Source organism: Nelumbo nucifera, chromosome 3, assembly GCF_055504915.1.
Source record: "Nelumbo nucifera cultivar China Antique chromosome 3, China Antique-T2T, whole genome shotgun sequence".
NCBI lineage: Eukaryota > Viridiplantae > Streptophyta > Magnoliopsida > Proteales > Nelumbonaceae > Nelumbo > Nelumbo nucifera.
In genome coordinates, this window is record NC_142651.1 from 56,233,374 (window position 1) to 56,251,016 (window position 17,643).

The 17,643-nt window shown below is 39.0% G+C and overlaps 1 protein-coding gene across 2 annotated transcripts; it reads left to right on the forward strand.

The window, feature by feature from the left end:
- Positions 1-317: 317 nt before the first annotated feature.
- LOC104602097 (uncharacterized) lies at positions 318-17,350 on the forward strand. 2 transcript variants are annotated; one of them, XM_088902105.1, is made up of 5 exons: positions 318-627; positions 823-1,123; positions 13,506-13,592; positions 15,996-17,162; positions 17,247-17,350. In XM_088902105.1, exons 2-5 carry the CDS (start codon positions 1,028-1,030, stop codon positions 17,292-17,294), a joined length of 1,398 nt encoding a protein of 465 aa, XP_088758231.1. In that variant the 5' UTR covers positions 318-627; positions 823-1,027; the 3' UTR covers positions 17,295-17,350. The 2 variants fall into 2 exon arrangements, with proteins under 2 accessions (XP_088758231.1, XP_010263963.1); XM_010265661.3 differs by having other exon boundaries at positions 318-1,123.
- The last annotated feature ends 293 nt before the right edge of the window (positions 17,351-17,643 follow it).

Below are 17,643 nucleotides of genomic sequence, written 5' to 3' on the forward strand. Positions count from 1 at the left end.
GAAAACATTTTTTTTTAATATCATCATCATCGTTATAAAAAATTGCAATGTATGCACATTTACTAGTATAAATAATTATCTCATAAAAATTTCAAATCTTCACACACACAAAAAATACAAATATTAAAGGGAAGAATCTAAAATTGGGCTTTGAATGGTCCAAACAGCCCCTCCAGGGCCTCCACCAGTCCCCCCCCACCACCACCACAAAAAAAAAAAAAAAAAAAAAAAATCCACTAACCCATTCCATGGAACCGAGTTGGGTTGAAGAAGTGCTCAACTCGTTCACAAACTCGTCTATATATTTATCCTTCTCAGGGTCGCGGAGTCGAGCGTTTGCACGCAGACGCAGGTTTTCATCTATTCTGGTCTTCTGCCCTCTGTGACGTTAATTTGCAAAGCCAAGAAAAGAAAGGGAACCAACCCATTGATTATTCTCTACTAGTTATTCTCTATTATTCTTCTCCTGCAAATCTAACTACCCTAAAATGCAACCTCTAGTCGAGGTTGTGCACGTTATTGAACAGACAGATTTCTGCCATTTCCAATTAGTTATAGCTGTCTCCGATCGATCTGATCGATTTTATAATTCTCATTCAGATAAAGCTCAGAGAATCCATCTCCAAGGTATTCCAGAGGAAAACTCCAATTTTGCAGTTGAATATCTTCTATTTATAGAGACTTTGCAAATCCCATTTGTTAATTCCTGAAACCCATAAAAAAGTTTCATCAGTTTGATCGTCGAAAGTTGTTTATTTTATGCCTATTCTTGTTTGATTCATTTTGAGTAATGGATCACAACCCTGTAATCCTTGAAATTAGTTCTGATGAAGAGGGTGGCTTGGACGAAGTAATCGATGACAATCTCGATTGGATATCGGAACTTCTCTATCCGGTTGGTAATGTAACAGAAGAATCGGATGATGTTGTAGTTGTGGGCGAGTTTAGGGCTAGTTCTGTTTTTCAGAAGCAGAATTACAAGCCTCCGGATACTGCAAAGCTCAAGGATGATTCTGATGATGAATGCATGATTTTGGATGGTGATCCCGACAACCCAGTTGCTGTTGTAAATGATACAGAAGATGGATCAGAAGAATTGCTTATTGTGGGCGAGAAGGGGCAGGCAATGCTGTTTTTTCCTATTCATTTCTTTTTCTCTTACTGGTTTTGATATGCTGATTTCCAGATAGTAGCATGATAGAGTTCTAGGTTATGTTCTGGTTTGTGAAATTGGTCCTTTCTGAACTCTGATAAACTTTTGTTTAATCATCTCCAAAGGAAAAAGGAAAACAAAAACCCAAATACAAACACATTTTGGTTCTCATAACTGCATAATTTTACAATGGTGTGATTGTTGTTTTAGAATGTATTTTCCCCATTTGATGTAGTTCTAATAACACTTTCAATCAATAATCGTCTTTCTCTTATGAATGATTTTGGATTTGACATAACCATTTAGGAGACACAAGAGCTTCCTGGACAGAATAAGGTATAGAAACAGAAGAAAGGAGAGACACAAACTTTTGATGGGTAGGAGACAAGTGGTAAAAGGAAACATAATGAGAGATGGGGTGGTTGGTATAGGTATGCTTACCCTTGTGAAGAGCTATGGGGAGATCAAGGTCCGGCTGAGAAAGATTTGCCGATGGTGAAGGTGGGGTTGACAAGTTGGAGGCTAGAGGTGAAGCTGATGCTGGTGCTTGTGCCAACTCCTGGTCTCTTGTAGAATACACTGTGAATTGATGGGTGTATGGGTTCTTCAAGGGTAGAAAAGGGAATGAAGACATCACTGGTATTATCGGGAGAGGAAAAGAAGGGGAAGGTTCCTTCCAGAGAATAAAGGAAGACTCTCAAAGAAAGTGAGGTTGTGAACAACAAACACCTAACGAAAGACACGATCATGGCACTTGTACCCTTTCTGAGTGCAAGAATAACCAAGGTTGGACCCTGTCCAAATCAAAATCAATTTGGACGGATTAAACTGATCAATAAGACATATTGAATTGGACCAATCCAGACTTAATGGTCCAAAGTATTTATTGGATTGGATTTGGCTTGGTCCATCCATAATGGATTTATCTTGGATTGTGTCAAATTGAACCAATATCTGATCCATTGGTAGAGGATAAGAATACAGGTGACAATGGATTAGGTTTGGGTTGGAACCAATCTAAATTAAAACCGATTTGAATAGATTGGATGGTCCAGACATTGAATTGGACCATTCCGAAATGGCCCAAAGTATTCATCAGATTGGATTGGATCTTGATGCAAGTCGAACTAGCCACCAATCCGTTTTGAGCTCTCTTGACGACGTTTATTGAAGTCCAGCTCGGTAGAAAAACATCCTGCCGAGCAAACCCACATGTAGCCCTGGCAACAACCACTTGGTGATACGATTGTCCATCTTACCAACTCTAGCAAAAAGTGGGGCCTAGGCAGGGGCGGAGCTAGGGGGGACCTAGGGGAGCCGTGGCCCCCCCGATGGTCCAGAAATTTACACACTCAATACAGTTTTTCTATGTAAGTTTGTTCCCTCCCCTCACTTTTCACCCAACGGTTGACCCTTCTTATGGCCCATCCATAAGTTTTGGCCCCCCTCATAAAAAATTCCTGGCTCCACCCCTGGGCCTAGGCTCTTTCCACATGTGTTGAGATGTGTCATTCTTCTCCAACAGGTGTCCTATATAATTATGACCACATGTTGATTGGCAAAACTGACATTCCCACCTATATAGATGTAAATTTTGAAACTCAAAGGGCAATTAAGATACACTATTACCTTTGTTCACCTCAGATAGGTTGTACCCTCATTACTAAATTGAGTGTTGGAGCTGTAAGCCTAGGATATCACCTCGGGGCTCTTTAGCTCACTTCTCTTTTGTAGGTTGAATCTCTGTCCAAGGTGTTTAACCGTCATCTTTCCATTTTATTTGGCGACTTTTGACGTCATCGGACCTGGTCCATTTGTAACAAATTCATATTGGATTGGACCAAATCTGGTCCAGTTGACACCCCTACACAGCGGATGGCCTGAGAATCAAGTTTATCAAGGCCCAATCCTAGTTGATGGACAAAACAAACACATCCAAAGACCCAAGGAGAGAAAAGGGTGAGACAGAGGGAAACAATATTGAGAACGAGGGTTGCCCATCAACAACGGAAGAAGGCATGCAATTTATGAAAAAATAAGAGATAAGCACAACATCACTCCAATAAATCTTAGGTACCAACATTTGAATCTATAAGGCACAAGCAGTCTTTACCACATGATGATTCTTCCATTCAGCCACCCATGTGAATCAAAATAAAATTGGAAACTGTTATGAAAATATTCTTTGGTGTTATCTGAACGAAACAATTTAATGCATATATCAAATTGATTCTATATTTCAACATGGAAAGAACGAAAAATAGAAAACAACTTGAAACACTCTTTCATTTAATAAACCAATGTCATCCTTGAATAATCATTAATGAAAGTTACAAAGTATCGAAAACCATTATAAGACGATATACGACTAGGACCCCACTCATCTGAATGAACTAGTGAAAAAGGACTCATGACTCTCTTATCATTTCTTGGAACAAATGATATTCTATGATGTTTATTTAATTGTCACAACTCACATTTAAACTTGTAACTGATTGTAACCTGGGAACTAACTTCTTCAAGACTTGGAAAGGCGGATAACCCAAACAACAATGCCATTGGTGAGGGGTGAGAGATGAATGAATGCGAACTACTATACTCCAGATAGTACAGTCCTCCAATTTCACTACCACTACCAATCATCTTCCCCTTCTTGAGATTCTGGAGAACACAATAAGAGTGATAAAAGGTGATTGAACAGTTAAGAGAACTAGTAAGTTTACTTACAGACAAGAGATTAAAAGAAAATTTAGGTACATAGAAGAAAGAATTTAATGTGAGGCCAGAATTAAGTTGTACATTACCAACACTAGAGATAGAAGAGATAACACCATTAGCTAGGGTAACATTCTGTGAAGTGGGGGAAGAAGATAATGACATAAGTGTGTCTGAAGATTCAGAATCTATTACAAGGGTGGGTATAGCACTGGAAGAAGAAGACTGATGAAGCCTCTATACACCTCATGTGTGATAGGCACTAACTTCTCCTTTCCAGCTCTTGAAGTAGGCACCTCACCAGCAGAAATACCATTACCAACATCATCTCCTACTACAGCATGGTTTAGCTCAGGTAGATGGTGGTCCATATAGGTCATAACAGAAATCAACTGTGTGGCCTTCATGACCACAATGAGTACAATCATGAACCTGTTCACATTCATTACCTCTTCTACCACCCCTGAATCCTTCTCTACTACCACCATGGTCTCCTCTAAATCCACACTTAGCACCCCTCATTGCACCTCTACCACGTACACCTCTTTGAATACTACCTCCTCTAGCAACCACCAAGGCAGATCTTTCTGAGATAGGTGTGTTCTCATTTTGTGGATTGGAAGCTCTCCTAATGCAGGAGAACACCTCAGAGAGGGATGGAAGGTCACTACCTAGAATCTGAGCTTGTACTGGTTCAAACTTAATTTTCAACCCATATAAGAAACAAACAACATCTAAATGTTTCCTTTGTTCTTATTGTACCTTCAAGTTAGTGAACAAGGGCTGATATACATTCAATTCATTTCTCAGGCTTTTTAAGGCTGCATAATACTCTTCTATGGTTTTATCACCTTGTTGGAGGGTAAAATATTCCTGATATAATTGATAGATTCTCGTCACATTGTCTTGTCTAGAGTATAACTGTTTTGCATGATCACAAATGTCTTTAGTCATGTCCAGGAACATAAGATTAATACTTATGTGATTCTCCATTCTATTCCATAATGATGTCATAAACTAGGTGAGAAAATTGTTGATGATACCATATAATTTTGTGAGGGAGATGATATGACTTGGGTGAGAAATTTGAAAGTGGTGATCTTAGTGTTTGAGAGGATGTCAAATCGGAAAATTAATTTCAATAAGAGCTGTGTGGTGGGGATCAATATGGATGAAAGAGAGGTGTTAGAGTGTGCAACTATTTTGGGTTGTGAAGTTTCCTAGTGGCCAATGAATTATCTATGATTAACCTTGGGAGGAAATGTTGGGACACAAACTAAAGAAATACAAGTGTACAAGAAAAGGCCACGACAGCCTTTAAAGATTGTAAATAACAGCCAACCACTAGACCAAAGATTGTAACAAACTAGACAAGTGGACTGACAAGTGGAGAGGCTGGTACAACAAAACTGTAACAACTGTACAACAACAGTGTATAAATAACAACAGGCTATAATCGAATGGGATTATCGAATTGGGAATACAACCTCTTTTCCTTTCTCTCTCTCTCTCTCTCTCTCTCTCATTCTGGAGGCAGGCTCCCTCGAAAGAGTCCCTGAGTTAGGCAGTTCCTAACAAGTTGGTATCAGAGCCAATTCAGAGCCAAGATGCCAAGCACAAGATCATCAGCAATGGAGAGTAGAGTCGATTACATGGAAGGAGAAATGCAAAGAATATCAGTCGATGTCAAAGAAATCAAAGAAAGCTTTGCATCCTTGTTGGAAAGACTGGCATAGGCACCACCTGCACAAATTCAGGAAGAACGCAGTGACACCAGTCATCGAAGTGGATCAAGAACTGCAAGAATCGAGTTTCCCATCTTCACAGGAGGAGATCCCACTTCCTGGCTTCTGCGAACAAAAAGATACTTCGATTACCACGACACACAAGGCCCTGATCGTGTTCCACTAGCCTCTGCACACCTGGAAGGAGAGGCGATCGTCTGGTACCAATGGTACCGGCGACGACACCCAAGGGCCACATGGGCCGACTTCACCGACGCCTTAACCATGCGATTTGGGGTCTCAACCTTTGAGAATTATGATGAAAGCCTCGCTAAGCTACGACAGACCAACTCTGTCCAAGATTATCAGATGGCGTTTGAAAGTTTGGTAGTGCGCGTGCAAGGCTGGCCAGAAAACGCGCTTGTCGGAAGTTTTGTTGGAGGACTTAAGGAGGAATTGTGGCTGGAGGTAAAAGCCATGCAGCCCACCACCGTTCTTGAAGCAGCAGCAATAGCCCGATTACATGAAAACAAAATAAACCGAGCAAGAAGGATCAGCCGACCCCTGGGAGCTGTGATCAGACCTGGTGTAACCAACCAAGAACCTAGAATCTTGGGTAAACCAGAGCCCAGATCAGGAGTAGGAATCACAGACAAGGATGCCAGCTCTGGTTTAGGCCCCGACTCAACCAAGAGGTTAACCTGGGCTGAGATGCAAGCCTGACGAGAAAAGGGCCTCTGCTACGCATGTGGAGACAAGTTCGGGCCGGACCATCGCTGTAAGGTCCTGCAAGTTTTCTTCCTGCAACCTGAAACTGAATATGTCGAGCAATCAGCCGACATTGAGGAGCCAAGGGATGACCAAGAATGGGTACCAGGGACAAAGGAATACCCGGAAGTATCCCTGCAAGCCTTGATCGGTCTTGATACCGGGGCGCCATGTATCGGTTCTAATAGACAGTGGCAGCACCCTCAATTTCATCACCCAAACCTTGGTCAGGAAACTAGGGGTTCCAGTCCAACCATGTGCAGCTTTTCGGGTGCACGTAGCTAATGGGAGCAACCTGGTATGTGACAGTACGTGCACAGAATTAAAGATAAGGATACAAGGACATGAGTTCGAGGTGGATCTACACCCCCTGGAAATTAGTGGAGCAGATGTCGTTCTCAGAGTCCAATGGTTAAGGCAACTAGGGCCGGTGATATGTGATTGGGCCCGTCTCACCATGGATTTCCAAATGGGCAGCTCACAGGTACATATTCAAGGGCAATGATCTAAGGGCCCAGGACCTATCAGCCTCGCCTCCCTAAGGAAGCAAGCAGCAAATCCCGCCCACATTGTTTTAATGCAGATAGACTCCCACACAAATGGCCCCATTCTAGCCCAAGAAAGCAGATCCGAAGAGGGCTGCACACAACTACAGCCGCTCCTTCAGAAGTTCTCAATGATCTTCCAAGAACCTAAGGAACTACCACCAAAGCGTGCCCATGACCATCACATCCCCTTGCTGCCCGGGGCTGCACCTACAAATGTAAGGTCCTATCGTTACCCCTATTTTCAGAAACTGGAAATTGAGAGGCAAGTGCAAGAGATGCTTGATAAAAAAATCATACAACCCAGCCAAAGCCCATTTTCCTTGCCAGTATTACTTGTGAAAAAGAAGGATGGGACGTGGCGGTTTTGCATAGACTATAGGGCACTGAACAGTATCACTGTGAAGGATCAGTTTTCGATACCAGTAATCGATGAACTACTGGATGAACTTGGCAGGGCCACCATATTCTCTAAACTAGACTTGAGATCGGGATATCATCAAATTCGGGTCCATGAAGGAGACATCCACAAGACTGCCTTTCGTACACACGAAGGGCATTATGAATTCCTGGTTATGCCGTTTGGGTTGACCAATGCGCCAGCTACATTCCAGGCCCTTATGAATGACATATTTCGACCCCATTTGCACAAATTTATACTTGTATTTTTTGATGACATACTTGTATATAGCGCTACATGGGACTAACACCTAATACATCTACAAATCACCTTGGAATTGTTAAGGACTCATAATCTCCTTGCAAAGGAGTCAAAGTGCGCATTTGGACAAACACAAGTACATTATTTGGGGCACGTGGTCGAGAACGGCAGGGTAGCAGCAAACCCGGAAAAGATCTCAAGCATGACAAATTGGCCCCGACCTCAAAATGTTAAGGAGTTACGAGGCTTCTTGGGATTAACATGATACTACCGGCGATTCATTAGAGGGTATGGACTGATTGCTGCCCCCTTGACCGGTTTGCTTAAGAAAGATGGGTTCTGCTGGACTAAGGAGGCCCAACAGGCCTTCGAGACACTCAAGACAACTATCTCCTCCCCGCCAACGCTCGCACTTCCCGCTTCTCAAAGGACTTCATCATTGAATGTGATGCATCAAGCCAAGGAGTGGGTGCAGTCCTCATGCAAGAAGAAAGACCATTAGCATTTTTCAGCAAGGCAATGACCGCACAAAAATGGGCCAAATCAGTATATGAACGCGAATTGATAGCAATTGTTCTTGCAGTTCAGAGATGGCGTCCCTACCTCCTGGGAAGGAGATTCATCATACGAACTAACCACCAGAGCCTGAAATTTCTGTTGGAACAGTCCGTACTCTCCCTGGAGTAGCAGCGATGGATAGCCAAATTACTTGGCTACGATTATATCATTAAATACAAGGCCGGGCACGCTAACAAGGTGGCAGATGCATTGTCACGCCAGCCACAACTGTTCCCATTACTTCTCACGGGCCCTACATGTTCCATCATGGGACAGCTAAGGGAGGAAGCTGAAAGGCACCCACAACTGTGCAAGCTGCGCACAGAGATCCAAGAAGACCCTACTAGCCACCCAGGGTACACAGTGGAAAACAACTTGCTACTATATAAACGCCGAATGGTGATACTATAGGATTCGGCCCATATTCAGCAGCTCTTGGAATTGTTCCACTCATCCCCAGCAGGAGGGCACTCAGGGATCCTACGCACTTACAAGAGACTAGCCACCCAATTCCATTGGAAAGGCATGAGAAATTCGGTCCAAAAATTCATAGCCGAATGCGTCATTTGCCAGAAAAATAAGGTGGATACCCAGTCTCCAACGGGACTGCTACAACCACTCCCAATCCCGACACAAGTATGGGCAGATATATCCATGGACTTTATAACGGGACTCCCCCTTTCCTATGGCAAGTCCGCCATTCTCGTAGCAGTTGATAGATTCACCAAATACAGCCATTTTCTCCCTCTGCCCCACCCCTTCACAGCCTCCATGGTCGCTGAAATTTTTACTAAGGAGGTGGCACGACTGCATGGTACCCCCAACTCTATTGTCTCCGACCGCGACCCTATCTTTATGAGTCAATTCTGGGCAGAACTTTTTCGACTACAAGGAGTGCAACTCTTAAAATCTACCAGCTACCACCCTCAAACAGATGGACAGACTGAAGTGGTCAACCGGAGTTTGGAAACCTACCTAAGGTGCTATGCAGGGGAAAGGCCCCGCCAGTGGCTCAAGTGGCTTCATTGGGCAGAATGGTGGTACAATACCACATATCACAGTGCAGCCGGAATGACTCCCTTCCGGGCTCTATATGGTTGGGACCCACCTCCCCTACTTCCCTATGAGAAGGGGTCTACAACAGTAGCCGCAGTAGAAGACCAACTCCTCCAATGAGATAGGGTGTTACAAGATCTCAAATCCCACCTCCAGCAAGCCCAACAATGGATGGCGGACTCCTACAACAAAAGACATAGGCCTGCCCAGTACCAAGTCGGGGTGCAAGTCTTCCTTAAATTACAACCATACAAGCAGGTTTCAGTAGCAGGCCACCGGTGGAACAAACAGCCCGAGGTACTTCGGCCCATTTCGGATTGTGGAGCGCATCGGATCAGTGGCATACAGGCTGGACCTCCCAGCAACATCAAAATTACACCCTGTATTCCATGTATCCCTATTAAAGAAATGGCCAAAAACAGGAACAATAACAACAACCACCCTCCCATCATTCTCGGAAGAGGGCCAAGTTCAAACTGAGCCCACTCAGATAACAGATTTCAGGTGGATACGCAAAGGGAATCACATCGAACCAGAAACCTTGGTGGTATGGTCAGGCCTCCCAATTGAGGATGTAACTTGGGAACCTTACTTGGAGTTACAGAACAGATTCCCACATCTTGACCTTGAGGGCAAGGTCGAATTTAAGGGGGGAGGGACTGTTGGGACACAAACTAAAGAAATACAAGTGTACAAGAAAAGGCCACAACAGCCTTTAAAGATTGTAACTAACAGCCAACCACTAGACCAAAGATTGTAACAAACTAGACAAGTGGAGAGGCTGGTACAACAGAACTGTAACAGCTGTATAACAGCAGTGTATAAATAACAACAGGCTATAATCGAATGGGATTATCGAATTGGGAATACAACCTCTCTTCCTTTCTCTCTCTCTCTCTCTCTCTCTCTCTCTCTCTCTCTCTCATTCTGGAGGCAGGCTCCCTCGAAAGAGTCCCTGAGTTAGGCAGTTCCTAACAGGAAACCTGAGAAATGTGACATTCTGGAACCCAGTGGTGGATAGGTTGACAAAATGATTACCCCCTTGGAAAAGGAATTATCTTTAATTAGGTGGAAGAATAACATTGATCAAATCAACTCTGGCCAATTTGCCTATGTACTTTTTATCAGTTTTCAAGATTCTTGTGAGGGTTTGTAGAAGCCTAGAGAAGTTAATGAGGGATTTCTTGTGGGAACCTGGGGAGGAAAGGAAGGGCCATAGGGTTAGGGGCGAAGTGGTAAGGAAAAGCAAGGAATTTGGTGGCTTAGGGATTGGGAACATCCAGAAAAAGGAATATGGCTTTGTTAGGAAAATGGTTGTGGAGATTACTGATGGATAGGTATAAATTGTAGACAAAGGTGATCTTTAGCATCCATGGGCTGGCGGCTGATGGCTGGGATGCGGGAATTTAGGCTCGAGCAAATAGTGTGGCATGTTGGAAATCTATTCACACCAACCTTTCATATTTCCTACCCTTCGTTAGGTATAACTTGTGCTCTAGGAATTTGGTAAGGTTTTGGGAACATGTGTGGGTGGGGTATTTACCAATTAAAGGTCAATTTCCATCATTATTTTCCCTTTCCAGCTACAAAAATGAGCTTGTTTCCACTTTTTTGTCCTCTTTTGGTCTAGGGCCTAAGCTTGATTTGGACCTGGGGTTTAGATGGGGATTTAGAGAATTAGATTTGGACAATGTTTTGGCTTTGATTCAAATTCTTCAAAAGGTTTTCTTGGATCCATCTAAGTTGGAATCTCGGATTTGGACCCTCTCCTCCTCTAGTTCCTATACTTGCACCTCCTTCTTCAAAGCCATAAGTACAACCTTCTTCTAGTCCTGGGCATTCTTTCCCTGTTAAACTAGTGTGGGAGAAACTAGTCTTGCCAAGGGTTGGGGCACTGTGTTGGAAAATAGTCTTGGAGAGAATTAACACTTGCACTTCAAAGAAAGAAGCCTTTTGGTGATTGTACCTAACTGGTGTATTCTTTGCAAAGCCAATGGTGAGTTTTGTTACCACTTATTAATCTCTTGCCCCTTTGTTTCTTTTATTTGGGTTTGGTTTCTCTCTCTGTTTGGCTGTAGGTGGACTCCCCCACCAAAATCTACAAAGCCTCTTTGATTCTTCTGCTGGTGGTTGGACAAAGAAGAGGGGAAGAATATTGTGGAGATGTACAAGAGTGGCGGTTTGCTGGACAATTTGGGAGGAAAGAAACCAAAGAATATTTGCTGAAAAGGAGAGAAGCAGAGAGGCAATCATAGAACTGATCACTTCTAGGGTGGTTCATTGGGTAAAAACAGTGGAGATTTTAATGACATTCACATGGGGACTCTACTGAATAATTGACAGGAAGCGGCAGCCTCAGCTCCAAGCAGAAGTATTGCTCGCCCTCTATGGTCTCTGCCTTGTGCAGGTTTCATGAAGCTAAACTTTGATGACAACAGTGAAGGTAACCCTGGACCTTCAAGGATTGGAGTTTTTAGATTGGAGGAAGGTTTAGTCATTGCTCTGTTTTCTGGCCCAATTGGTGTTGGGGATTCATTGAGAGCAGAAATTTTGGCTTTGATGGAGGGTGTGAAAAGGGCCAAGGAACTAAATGTTAACAAGCTGATCATTGAAGGAGACTCTAAAGTGGTAATAGAATGGTTAGGGAAGGAAGATGATAGCATGTGGACATACAACAATGAACCGAGACAATTCAAGTGGTTGACTCAGGGTATGGAGGTGAGACTGCAGTGGCTAAAAAAATGCACCAAATTCATTTGCAGATGCAATTGCTAAACAAGGGGTGGGAAGAAATCATTTGCTTTGGGCTACTTTATAATTTTTGTATCTCTCTAGGGGAGAGTTAACGACTTAAGAGTGTTTACCTCTCCCCACCATTGTACTTGAATCATATCTTTTAATGAAAATTTCTGTTATATTGATAAAAAAATATGGGCATTTTCTTGTACCCACTCATTGTACCCTTCAGGCCCACTCTTAGGCTAGCCCTCCTTAATATACTTCAATTTTCTTCTCCCAATCAATGAAACTGATACCAACTTCGCCCATGGTACATAATTGGTACCATTAAGCTTGACTGTAGTCAATTGGGAATTTAAAATATGTTGCTGTAACACAACAGCAGATTTAAGTCCACCATTGGATGAAGCCATCAGGCCACAGAGACCAAAAGGGGAAAAAAGGGAACACTGCTCACTGCTAACAATTACTCAAGAAGGCTCTTTACTCGTAAAAAAAAAGCAAAGCTGAAGTCTACCGTGCCCAATTTTCAGCACTGAAAAACCAACAAAAAATAAATAAAAAAACAAACACCACCTACTTGAATCACTAGGACAACCTCATAGCCACACAATCAGGTTGCTTCTACACCACATCACACCACTTGATCACCACAATTGATAGAGAACTGGGATGATTAGGAACATCGAAACAAACCCCTCTTCAGGCTGCTTATTAGAGGCAGTCTAGGAAACCACCTGAAAACTGTCAATGATTGAAACCTGAGGCATGGATGCCTCCTACACCCAAAACAGAGAGGAAGTACTCTCAATGGAAAGGTTTCTTGTGACGTCAAAAGCAATCTAGGTCGATTAGAGGTGCTCTGATACCATGTAATCTTCTATAGACGGCAACAAAAGAAGAGGAAAAATAAGGATAAAATGAAAAAGGATCCGGTTGAGAGAAGACTAGACTCCCCCAACTGTCGACCCTTGTACTTTATTTCATAACTTAAAGTGAAATTACAAGATTGCCCTTAAGTTACAGTAAGAAAAATATTTAACAGCCTAACCAAAACAGGAAGACAATTATACCCCTGCCAACTAGACTTTATTACTTTAACACAATTTAAATATATATGTTAGTAAATGCTTAAAATTTATATTGTATCTATCAGTAAAGTTGGTTTAGATGTTGTGTTTTTATCAAATTGTTATATGTTTAAGTTTCATACAAGTTATTTTCCTTTTTTTTTTTTGAGGATCATAAAAGTTATTTTCAATTCATTTGTTAATGAAGTACAATGTTAGTCATTTTGGTTCATTTTAGTAATAATACATAATATTTTGATCATTTTTTAGTTTAATCTATTAATACTATTCAATATCCAATTGCAATTCAAATTCAATTTGAATTTTTGATACAAATCCGAAGGATAAGGTCCAGTTCAAATTTAAATACAAATGAATCACATTTGGACCTGCCTATATCCGATTCGATTCGATCTGTTTACAGCCCTACATGTAGCTGAGACTGCAAGGTCAATATCTTTAAATACTTTTGTAACATCAGCATCATGACTAATTTTTTTGTTTTGTTCATTGCAGCTAGCATGCAGAGATTATCCTCATCCACGGCATTTGTGTGCTAAATTTCCTTTTAGTTCTACTCCACATGAAAAATACTGTGACCTGGTATGTTCAACCATTTATTACTATGAAACAATAATGTTTATTTTTCTGTACCACTAGTAGGGGACCCGTGCGATGCACGGGAAAACCCAATGTCTAATTTGCTGGTAAAAAGGATCAAAAGGATATATTGAATGTCGGGTGCTGGTAATTTTCCAAAAAGTATATATACTAAATTATTGATTTTTTAAATATATTAAATAATTTATTTTCTTTTTAAATATATTATTTACAAAATTAAATTAATTTATCTTTTATTTTTCAATATAAGTTAATTAATAATTTCCTTTTCTAAAATTTTCCAATATAATACTAATTTATATTAATAACAGAAATAAATTTTGTAATTATTGGTTCAAATTACCGTTTTCCTTTACCAATATAATACTAATTTATCTTTAATAATTTAAAATGAAAATCACACAATTTTTAAATAATTTTCCAAAATCTATCAAATGTAATAAAATTTCCCAAATTTTCAAAATATTCCAATAATTTTCAATAATTATTTGCTACATTTTAAAGAAATTTTCCAAAATTACATTAATATGTTTTTTATTTTCTTCTCCACAATTTTCCAAAATTATGATATTTTGTTTGCCAATTTGCAAACTCCACCAACTCTTTCCTGGAGCTATAATTGTTGACTTTATTTTTCAATTTTATAATTTTTAGTTAATTTATAAAGAAATTATTGGTTGAAAATTTTGTATATTCATTGATTTCTAGTATTTTTCTGGAAAATAACACAATTTAATTTTTTGTGTAAAAAAATTAATTTTAAGAAATTGTAACTACAGTAAAATATTTATTATAACGATTACTCTATTTAATTACTACACCAAATTCCAATAATGATTATTAGTTTCATAATTATTTTTTCAAAATAATTAATTTAACTACACTAATAATTATTATTGGAATTACAGTTATTTCAAAATTACTGTAATTACAGTATTTTGAAAATAACAAATTTTACTATAATAATTATTATTACACTAATAATAAAGTTACACTAATAAAATTACATTAATAAATTTCTGAAGATGTAAATTCCAATGATAACTATTACTGTAATTATTGTCAGCAATAAAATTCCAATAATAATTATTGTTATAAATTTCCTTAAAATAATAATTTACACTAAAATTTCAAAGATAATTATTTCCGTAATAAAGTTAATATGAAAAACAAATCTATAATTAGAAATAAAATTTTCATTACAATAATTATTGTAATTGAATTATTACAATAAAATTCCAATAAGATTTATTAGTTTAATAAAATTATTTTGAAACAAACTGCAATTATTACACTAATAATTATTATTGGAATTTCTGTATTTCAAAATTACTGTAATTACAGTAATTTCAAATAACAGATTTTATTGTAATTTATAATTCTGTAGTAATTATTATTATTAAATAATGGAAATTTTTGTAATTTAATAATTACATTATTGGAATTGATACAAAATGGAAAATTGTTAATTATGTAACAATAATCATTACTATTAGTTTCGATTATTTTAAATCAAGATTCACAGTTTTTTCTATTATTAATTTTTCAAAAATTATTAGATAATGGGAATTACTATTTGAGATTATGAAAAAAGGAATTAGTTAATCTACATTAACAATTATTTTAGTGTAATAATTATAATTACATTGATAATAATAAAAATTTCAATAATTATAAATTATGATAACATAATTATAAATTTTCAATAATTACAATAATTTTCCATAATATTCCAAACAGTAAAAAATGTCATAAAATTCCAAAATTGCACTAAGTTATCTGTTATTTTCAATTAAAATTAATCAATAATTTTATGAAAATGTAATAATGAGAATTACGCTAATTTTCTGAATAATCAATTATTAATTTTCAGTAATTATTTATTGGTTGAATAATTAATAAATTTTCAATAATTTCAGTAATCTATTGAATAATCAATAAATTATCCATAATTTCAAAAAAAAAAACTACACCAAACTATCTTTCATTTTCAAATGAAATTAATCAATAATTTATAATTATCTGAAATCATAATTATAATTTTTAGAAATGTAATTATTTCAATATCTTTTACCAACAATCAATTACTAAAATTTATAAAAATTATTGATAAATAGTAATAGTAATTTATTAATAAATTAATTATTTGTATTTATTTTCAGAAATTACTATTATTATTTTCGTAAGAGGGGATAGGATTGGAAATATAAAATCATGGAGGGGTAGGATTGGAAATATAAAATCAGGGTGTTGGACGATTCATCCATTTCTTCTTTTTTATAAATGGGTAAGATTTTCTATTTTAGGTTCTATTCTAAATATCTTCTGTTTCCTGAGAAGTGATTTCCTTTTAGTATTTTGATGCATCTGCTTTGGAAAATGCAGTGCCATTGCTATGTATGTGAGATTCATGCTCCATGTGCCTCCTGGGGCTACGGTCTCTCCAGTACTGACCATTGTCATGCTACTGATAAAGAGCAGATATGGAGAGTAAAGAGGAAACATCTTAAACAAGGCAATACAGTGCCCCCACCTGTCCCAAAGCTTCCCAACACTGCTCTCTCCATGATGCTACCCTCTTCTAACACGGTTCAAACACCCAATCAATTGGTACCTCCCAACCAAGGTTTTGTTCCAATTCACTCATCGTCCAATTCAGCCCAGCCCCATGCTTGCTCATCAGCTTCCAATTTTGGCATGTCAAACATCATAAGCCCCAGGAGTAGTAACCGCCGGGCAGGAGTCATCCAGCACAGGAACAGATTGTCACCACATCTGAGTAGATCTCAATTGATGCCTGTTATGAACAATCTCATCCAAAAGGAGACAAGTGGCAGATCTGGCACTTCGGTTCCTCGGTTTGTTCCTTACCATACGAAAAGTAAAAGGGCAGGAACCACAGGATGTGGTTTATTACATAACCTACATGGACCTGGAAATGGTTTTCCAAGTAATAGTAATAATCTTGTCTCTAAATCACAGCAGCCAAGGAGTTATGCTCCCCATGAAGGTTGTAAAACCAGTTGGCAGGACTTTCTTACAGTCAACAATCTAGAGCTGGAGTCATGCCAAAGCTCCTCCCAGACAAGCATGGGCAGCAATTTTGCATACTTCCAGTCGTATACTATTTCCTCTCAACCTCAGTCATGTAGTCAGCCTACTTTACAACTAAGTGAAAGCCATAATACAATCCTACAAGCAAATCCATCTCCAAATGCCACAAATCTGAATCCATTGGACTTAATCTTCAGAGAGATAAACAATACAACGGAGAGCATCCAACTTCCCCCAGAAGCAGATTCCAATTTTCAAAGTGTAAAGCCAAGCTTTGACTATTCATTTCCTATCACAGAGTCCAATCCCCCATATACTAGTAGTACAAACTCTGTTCCATCAGACTTCTGTATGGAGAACTGGCCTTATCCTGACCATCAGTCCGTTATGGGGACTACAAAAGATTGTGTACCATATGAACCAGATATTGTCTTGCCTGAATCTTCCTCAGTGGATCCTGCAATGGTTGTATTTGATTTTGAAACCTCTTGGAATGAGGTACCTCAGGAACCTGGTGTGAGTATTTAATTTTGGTTTCACTCATTAGAGCTTTTGTGATGTACAGTTTCTTAAAATTTGCAGGTGCCTATGTTTATCCCACACCCATTTGGTTCAAATGTTGTTATATAGACCCTGATGGCTTCACAGAAATTACAAATCTAGCATTTATTATCATGTTACCAGCATCAGCTCCAAGGTCATAATTAGACGTTACTCTTGCTTTTTTTTTTTTGTTTTACTTTGATGATTTTTGCCTTGTCATTTCAGTTATTATCATGTCTTCAGATGGTCTGGAGTAGGCGAATTGCGTCTCTTTTTTGATAAAACTCTTCATTTTAAGGCATACGAAGAGGTGTGTCAAAGGATGTACGATCAGATATACAAAAAGGAAATCGCTATATGACCCCACTAAGTTATCTCTGACGCATATAACTCACTGTACAAAATAACTCCCGCGTTCAATCTTGATAGGAGAATT

Bases quoted from the DNA above. Each gene is read 5' to 3' on its own strand.
- LOC104602097 (XM_010265661.3), top strand. From the start codon at position 791: ATGGATCACAACCCTGTAATCCTTGAAATTAGTTCTGATGAAGAGGGT. The intron at 13,593-15,995 runs GTATGTTCAACC...TGGAAAATGCAG, and splicing joins ATGAAAAATACTGTGACCTG to TGCCATTGCTATGTATGTGA. The intron at 17,163-17,246 runs GTACCTCAGGAA...TAAAATTTGCAG, and splicing joins TTGAAACCTCTTGGAATGAG to GTGCCTATGTTTATCCCACA.